This window comes from Pistacia vera, unplaced genomic scaffold (genome assembly GCF_008641045.1).
Source record: "Pistacia vera cultivar Batoury unplaced genomic scaffold, PisVer_v2 Contig34, whole genome shotgun sequence".
In the NCBI taxonomy this organism is placed as follows: Eukaryota; Viridiplantae; Streptophyta; class Magnoliopsida; order Sapindales; family Anacardiaceae; genus Pistacia; species Pistacia vera.
The window spans coordinates 577,327-585,931 of record NW_022196157.1 but is presented as its reverse complement, the minus strand read 5'-3'; the positions used below and the strand labels follow the sequence as shown (position 1 = coordinate 585,931).

Below are 8,605 nucleotides of genomic sequence, written 5' to 3'. Positions count from 1 at the left end.
AACATAACAAGTTCACATTTACGTCAACTAATTATGATCAAATGTTGTAGGCGGCTGATAACCCTTTCTTAACTAATCCGAGTGTTTTTCCAGAGACTTATAAGAAGTTGTTATACCTCTACATGACTAGATGAGACCTTAGTTACTATGTTAACTTGCTAAGTCAGTTTATGCACAAACCTAAGCAGTCTCATATGCATGTTGCACTAAAGATTGTTAGGTATGTCAAATCTGCATCAGGTACGTGTCTGTTTTTTCCCTCAGATAATCCTATGCAACTATTGGCCTATAGTGACTCAGATTGAGCATTTTGTCTCATGACAAGAAAATCTTTTATTGGTAACTGCATATTCCTTGGCCATTTTCTCTTATCCGGGAAATCCAAAAGGCAAGCCACTATTTCTGAGTCTTCTTCTGAAGTAGAATACAAGGCTATGGCATCCATTGTGTGTGAGGTTATTTGGCTTGTTCGGCTACTTAATGATCTTGGTTTTCATAATGTCACTCTTGTCACATTGCATTGTGACAATCAATCTACCAACCACATTACTTCCAATCCTATGTTTCATGAGAGAACTAAACACATTGATATTGATTGTCATATTGTAACAGACAAGCTAAAAGTTGGATTGGTCAAGACAGCATATATCTCTACATCTGAGCAACTAGTTGATGTATTGACAAAAGCACTTGGCAGCAGACTTTACCCTCATCTCTTAAGCAAGTTGGGGGTTTTAGATATCTATCACCCACCAACTTGAGGAGGGGTGTTAAGAGAATGAGTGCTATGTACTGTAATGTTGTTGAGTGATGTTGTTGTTCATGTAATGTACTGATATATAAGGAATTGTACTGTAGCTGTAGTTACTGCAGTTAGATTGTTAGTTAGTGTTCAATTATCAGTTAAAGTTTAACTGAAGTTATTTACTGTTGAAGAGTTAGTTAGCTGTAGTTAGTAAATCATAGTTAGTTGTAGCTGTAGTTACAGTATTACTGAGAATGATCGAGAAGCAGAAAGTGTGTGCAGATTGATTTAGGTAATAAAACCTAAAATGTAATTTGATCAAGAGATCAAGAAGCAGATGCTGTTGGTGGAAGACACTCTTGATACCATGTAAACAAATGAAGAACAAAGAAGAACTTTCGAGAAAGAATTATGCTTCTTGTGTATTATCAATTCTCAATATCCCACGACTCTAAAAATCCGATAACATTATCAAACCAATAGGATTGCTTCTAGATAATATATTAAAACCTTGAAAGAAACTTTTTCCAGGAAACTTTTGATGGAACAAATGGCAAGTAATAGGGAAGAGGATATACTGAACTTGCACTTCTAATATAATAAGAAGTCCAAAGGGAAAAGTTTGGTATATATTTTTATGAGTTGATGCAGAAGTTAGAGAATTAAATCGGAAACTTTAGAATGAAATCTTTCTTCAAAAAGGAAGTTGAATGCTGAAGAAGCTTTTTGCCATGTGAAAAGTTGCCTTTACAGCTTATATAGCACGGAGGAAAGAGAAGGAAAGGAAGATCTTGTTTTTATTTTGAATAGTTTTCATATTCCGAAAACCAAACTTTTCCCAAAAACACCCAATTGTGAACCAAACGAAGCCTAGAATTCTGGAAAGAGAATTATGAATTTTTAACCAACCCTTGAGTGGTGATGAATTACTCAAGAGGCACTGAGTTCAAATCTTTTCTTGATTGCTAATAAGAATGACCACTAGAACTTTAACACAGTTAATAGTTCCAAAGATCCAAAAGATTAGATGAGATACACATAAACTAACTCGAACATCTCCAGTTATTAAAAAAAAAAAAAACACACAAAAGAAAAAAGAAATATGAACTTTCACAACAATATCAAAATCAGAGCCAGGGTCTAAAATGAGGACAAAAGGTTTTATAACAATTCAACAGTGCTCACAAGAGGGGTAAAAAAACAACACAACCCTCTTTTACTCTTTGTTTACACATTCACATCATAAGATAGTTTCGGTTTTGGACTCCCTTGTGATATGAACTGTGGCAACAATAACAAAATCAGAGCAAAGCTTTAGAAATGAGGACAATAGAAGTTTTTGTTACATTTCAACACTGCTTACAAGAAAAACAACTCTCTTTACTCTTTGTTAACACATTCACATCATAAGATAATATCCCTATGGTAAAAAGATGAAAAAGAAAAGAACAAAGGCTCAAACAGGTTCTTTTTTGATAACCCAATTCACATCATAAGATACCTGGAAAAAGAAGAAAGAAAGGAGTTAGAGTAATCACACTTCCTACAATTTACATTAAGTCTCTACTCGGCCACGACTGTTATTGGAGCTTCAACTGATTCTGGTGCAGCTGTGATCTGTTTTGGTGCAGGAGTTCCTGGTGCGGGTTGGAGGAACTGGGTGAAGTGGAATTCAATCTGTAGCCGGTGATGAAGAGGTGTTGATGCCATTAAACCTTTCTTGATATCTGCCTGCAATTCACGTATTGGAATTGCAGCCAAGAAGCTCTTTATGTACTCCTTGCAAGCCTCCTTCCCGCGGCACACAACCTCCTCTACCTCTTCATTGTTTACCGGCTCCTCATTCTTGGTTAGCAGTTCACCAGAAACAGAACCCTCCTCCTTTACATTGACCTGCTGGACTGGCTGGTTTTTTGGCTCTGATGCTGATGCAACAATCTGCTGATCACCAGCTGGTTTTTCGTCAGTTGATTGAGCAACGTTTGGTAGTTTGTGAATCACACTATTGCAGTCAAATTTCAAAATATAAGCCTGATTGCATCCCTCATAAAGCCTCTCCCCTAACGTGTCAATTATGTAGTAAGCTTCTGGTTCAATCTTGAGTACAAAAAAATGATCGTTCCAGCTAACAATATAAACCTGAGGTTCGCCATTGCTTGGACTTTCTGATCCTGCACGGCTAATCTCATCCCAAATGTTATCAAACGACATGGCACCATGCAAAAAGTCAAATCTTCCCTCATCCATTCCCTCTGGATGAAAAAACCCAATGAAGGACTTTCCTGATATCACACCAAGAGGGCGTATTTTCGCTTGAAGGACTGTTTCCAGATCAAAGTGCTTGTCAGGAAACCTCTCCCTATAGGTTTCATTCTCACAAAGGTTCCTCCATTCCAACGAACCATCTCTGATTAGACTATCAAGTTGGGACTTGACAGGCATAAGACCACGGTTATTCTGGAACCAATCTGCTATTACAGCAACAAGGGCTGTACAAGCACTCTCACCTGCTGCTCGCTCACTCCGCTGATCAATGGAAGCAAAGAAGACCTCACTTTGAAGCTTCATTTGGCCATCACGGCTTATTACTTCTTTGTGCTCCCAACTTCCTATAGCAAAATTGTCATCCCCAAATTCAGAAACTGAAGATCGATTTGCAGATAAATCATCATCTGTTTTAAGCATCTGCCGAAATAATTGCCACTGTTAGTACACAAAAAGTAAAATAATGTAGTCTGTGATCAACTGTGGAAGATATAAAATATTAAGATACTGAATATCACCCTAACAGTACATGTTTCATATCCTTAACACTATGATCTTTCAATATAATCACTGCGATTTTCAATTTCGTATCTTTTTCTTCTCAACTTGAGAGGAAAAGTATTCCAGAAATACATGAGCATAAACTATGAAAAGGAACAAAATCAATAGTTGATTCTTACCCCATGAGAAAGAGATTCATCAGAGCTAAGCTGCCGGCGATCAAAATCAATATCATCCCCACCTTCTTCCCCATTCCCCTTCTTTAACAATGGCTCTCCTTTGGCTTTAGGCGATCTGAAACTTAGCTTTCTCTTCCTCCAAGAGAGTAGGCTGCGCTTCGAACTTTGTAACAGAGATGGCTCAGAGACTGATGCTATTGGATCTTCAGGATGCGAGCAACCCACATCAGACTTGCGATTGCTATAATACACCCAATCCTCATCTTCACCGTTTATCCTCATACTGGAGTAATATGATCCTCCAGCACAATTTGCATAAGCCAGTGTGCCATAACTAAACGACTTCCTAACACTGGCTTCCTCCTTGCCCTCATCCGATTCTCCTTCCTCAAAATCTTCAAGTGAGTCAGAGTCAAAAGGGTAGTTATATTCGCCATCTTCGCTCCGAGAACACCTGCCATCACTACCCTCTTCCTCCCGGCAGGCCTTTTTCGCTCTCCTGGTGGACACATACTCCGTAAAAATCTTAACTTTTCTAAGACCAGCTTTAATTGCAGAAAGCTCATCCTTCTCAGTCGAAGTGGTTTCTCCTGATTGGGGAGGTGGGGATACAACAGGCATAATTGCTGTCTGCACTGGCTCAGTGGTTTCCTGAGCTGTTCTCAGCTCCAGCAAACTAAAAGATATCTGCACGGTCGAAAACCCAAGATCAATAAAACGCAAACCAACCCTACCATCACATTTTCTCACAAGAAGGCAAACAATAAGGCACGTACACAGAGCAAGGGATGTGACTCAGCAGCACCAGTAGAGAGTGTAAGAGGCAAGTTCAACTCAATTTCCTTTTCTTCAGCTAAAGAAGCAAACTCGGCAAGGTTCAGCGTCCCAGTTGCAACAACAGGAACCTTGTTTTTAGGCCCCTGGTTCAAGCCCTGGATAAACACAGATTCTTTATTAACTCCCCTCAGATTCTTACAATCAACAAACAAACACACTATTCCCATCACAAATATTAAGTTTGACAAGTCAAGTGATCAAATCTCCGGTATTCAGGAATAGTAACAATGAAAATAAATAAATAAATAAAATTCTAGAATGGTCAACTCTCAAATAATCCATTACTGCAAATCTTTACCTAGTCTGAACCCAAATTCAATCTGCAATCTGAACCCACATCAAGTCTATGATCTAATATCTCAAATCTTCACTAAACTTTTAACCCACTAATTTTCATTCCAAAAAACGTAAATTTATTTTAAAAACAAATATACGTAAATCAAGAAATGGCCAAAGACCCACCAAAGATCATAGAAAAGAAAAATAAAAAAGATATATATATATATATATTTTTAAAATAAAGAAAGAAAAACTCACATTGAAGACAGTGAAACCGATCTCCCAAGGATGAAAGACATTTTCTTTATAAGCAGAAAAAGTACAAAGAGACTGAAACTCTTCGTCCCACAAAACAACACCGTTTGGACTTTCGTTTTCGTTTTCATTTTGGTGATTTAGTTGAGCTTCTCTGGTGAAGTTCCTCCTGACCCTTCTTCTCAAAGTACTCAAGGCGACTTTAGGACCCTTCCAACGAATCTCAACCGCTAACCTTTCTTCTTCCTTCTTCTCTGCAACCTCCCGCACCAGATCCCACCCCTCCATCCTCTGTACCACCAGTTTCACCTCGTACTTCTTCGTCACAAGAGGCGGCCACGGCCGCCACCTCATCATCTTTACCACCATTCTTCAGACCAACCCAAAGCAAATACCCAAAAAAAACAACCTCAAAATCCTCAAATCCTTCAAAAAAACAAAAAGAAAAGAAAACTTGTTTCGAAAATTACACAATGTTTTTCATTCTTCCCATAACCGAACCACCCAAAACAAACACAAAAACGAAAAATCCTTAAAAGCTCCGAATTCTTGAGAAGCGTGAAGATAAAACAAATGGGTTGTTGAAAAACTCTTTGGGAAGCAAAATTAGTGGGTTAGAGAAGGGAAATGAATGGAGATTGTGAATGATTTTGCAAGGAAAAGAGGCTGTGAAATGAACAAGAGAGAGAAGAAAGAATATGCCGTTAATTTGGGGAGAGAGAGAGAGAGAGAGAGAGAGAGAGAGAAGGCAAGTGTTTTAGCTCACACGCTGAGAAAGACAAAGACAAAGAAAGAGAGAGTCTGAGTTGGTGATTGTTGAACGTTGGAGGGGTTAAAAGAGAGAAGGGTGAATTTATTAACCTAGGTTTTCAGAATTTGGGAATTCAAAATATAATTTTAGATAAAAGTTTTTTTTTTAAATTTAAATATTATAAGAAAAATATTGTATATTCTAAATAGTTTATCAATCAACATATCATGTTATTTATCCTATAAATTCGTTATTTAGACATCAATCATAACGATAATTGTGAAATCTTTCTATTTCTTCTAAAATTGTGATTCTTTATATATGTTTTGACGTGTGTATAATAATATTCATATAAATATGACAAAAAAAATTTATAAAATAATTTATAATTAATGAGTTCCACCCTAATTACATTTCAATATTAATTAAACTCTATTAATGTTTTGACCTAATTAATTTCATTAATTTGTTTGGAACATCTCTATTAGAGGTAGTGTTTATATAATTTTTTAAAATATATATATATAAAATTAAAGTTCTATTTACAATGTGCTTTTGGTGGGGTTAGGGTTAAAGAGAGAGGCTTAACGGCGTTTTAACGATAACGAGGTAGTTGAGTTGACTTCCGTTTTTATTCAATATTTGTTTTATCCAAACACTATCCGCTTTGGAGGTTATTTTCGGAAAAAATTATATTCTTTTTACTGGCTTTTATTCTTATATATTTTTTCAAATTACATTATTAAAATTTTTTATTATCCATTTTCAAGATAAGGAAAAGATTAATTTTATTAATGATTTTAAAACGTGACCTAAAAAGAGAACAAGTTCTTTTTTTTTTTTTAATTAAGAATTTATTTTCGATTTATTGAATTTTAACAAAACCTTCCCAATTGGGCCAAAAAAATATCAAGAATTAAATTGGTTAATTTTATTTTATGTCAATGTTTATTAATAAAGATAAATTAAATTTAACCCCAATTAAATTAGTATCAAACCCATGGAAACTTTATAAAATTCATTACAAAAAAACTCCTAATATATCAACAAAAACATATTAATTTATTTTCCTATTTAAATAAATATATTTTTAGTGTTTACCCTAAAATAAGAATGTAAATTATTTTTTTTCTCAATTAATGGGTAGCAATAGATTGAATTTTTTTTAACTATCTCTGAGTGGTTAAGCGGTTCGATAAGGACTTTTTTGAGTATTACTCAAAAGATTCTGAGTTCGAGCCCCTCGTCGGTTACTAATAGAAGTAGTCACTGTAACTCTTATCTTAGAGTCTTAAGGGATTAGTTGAGGTGCACGTAAGCTCGTCTAAACACCCCCCCCCCCCAAAAAAAAAAAAAAAGATAGAATTTCCCAAAAAAATAAATGGAAAATAATTAAATTTTTATGGTATGAAAATAAGTATGCTTTTTGGTTTAAAGAAGGTGTTAGGCTAAATTTGTGTCACAAATCTAATGACCAAACATTTGTTGGGTAAGAATAATTTTATGTAATTTACTAGATAAAGAAATTATTTTTTCATATATAATAAAAATATGTTTTTCCTTTTTAAACCCAATTATTTTTGTATCTTACTAGGTGAAGAAAATTATTTTGTATCTAACCCCAATTATGTTTACAATATGAACACAACTAGTCTATTCATTTATTAATTACTCTCTAAGACTTACCCAAAATTGAACACTAATTACTCAATAGCCATTAGTATTAATTGATCTCCATGTTTAAGGCAAATTCCAACCCAATTCACAGAGATTTTTAGGAAACCAAACTTGCCGCCACAAAGGACAAAACAAAATTAATGAAGTAAATCCACCAAAATTAATACTAATTAAATCATTAATCACATTAAACATGGTAATTTCATAGTGTGTTTCATGTTGTAAATTTGATGGGCAATTAATGTTTTATTTGATTATTGTATAAGAGGTCATTGATATTGAATTCCATCTACATTACGGAAGGAATTTTTAGTTTAAATTAAAAACTTGGAAAAAACACATGAAATTTTGTCTTTTAACGTTATTCGACATTAATAGATAAAAGTTGAAATTTTAAAAATAAATCGACATTAATACCCAAAATTTTGGAGACGATGTAATTACTCATGNTTATGGTATGAAAATAAGTATGCTTTTTGGTTTAAAGAAGGTGTTAGGCTAAATTTGTGTCACAAATCTAATGACCAAACATTTGTTGGGTAAGAATAATTTTATGTAATTTACTAGATAAAGAAATTATTTTTTCATATATAATAAAAATATGTTTTTCCTTTTTAAACCCAATTATTTTTGTATCTTACTAGGTGAAGAAAATTATTTTGTATCTAACCCCAATTATGTTTACAATATGAACACAACTAGTCTATTCATTTATTAATTACTCTCTAAGACTTACCCAAAATTGAACACTAATTACTCAATAGCCATTAGTATTAATTGATCTCCATGTTTAAGGCAAATTCCAACCCAATTCACAGAGATTTTTAGGAAACCAAACTTGCCGCCACAAAGGACAAAACAAAATTAATGAAGTAAATCTACCAAAATTAATACTAATTAAATCATTAATCACATTAAACATGGTAATTTCATAGTGTGTTTCATGTTGTAAATTTGATGGGCAATTAATGTTTTATTTGATTATTGTATAAGAGGTCATTGATATTGAATTCCATCTACATTACGGAAGGAATTTTTAGTTTAAATTAAAAACTTGGAAAAAACACATGAAATTTTGTCTTTTAACGTTATTCGACATTAATAGATAAAAGTTGA

The 8,605-nt window shown here is 34.1% G+C and overlaps 1 protein-coding gene across 1 annotated transcript; it reads right to left on the bottom strand.

The window, feature by feature from the left end:
- Positions 1 to 2,029: 2,029 nt before the first annotated feature.
- LOC116138306 lies at positions 2,030 to 5,789 on the bottom strand. Its single transcript, XM_031424021.1, has 4 exons — positions 5,065 to 5,789; positions 4,467 to 4,622; positions 3,691 to 4,377; positions 2,030 to 3,430 (listed from the first exon to the last, which is right to left on the bottom strand). The coding sequence occupies exons 1-4, from the start codon at positions 5,428 to 5,430 to the stop codon at positions 2,309 to 2,311; spliced, it is 2,331 nt and encodes a 776-aa protein (XP_031279881.1). The 5' UTR covers positions 5,431 to 5,789; the 3' UTR covers positions 2,030 to 2,308.
- Positions 5,790 to 8,605: the final 2,816 nt, after the last annotated feature.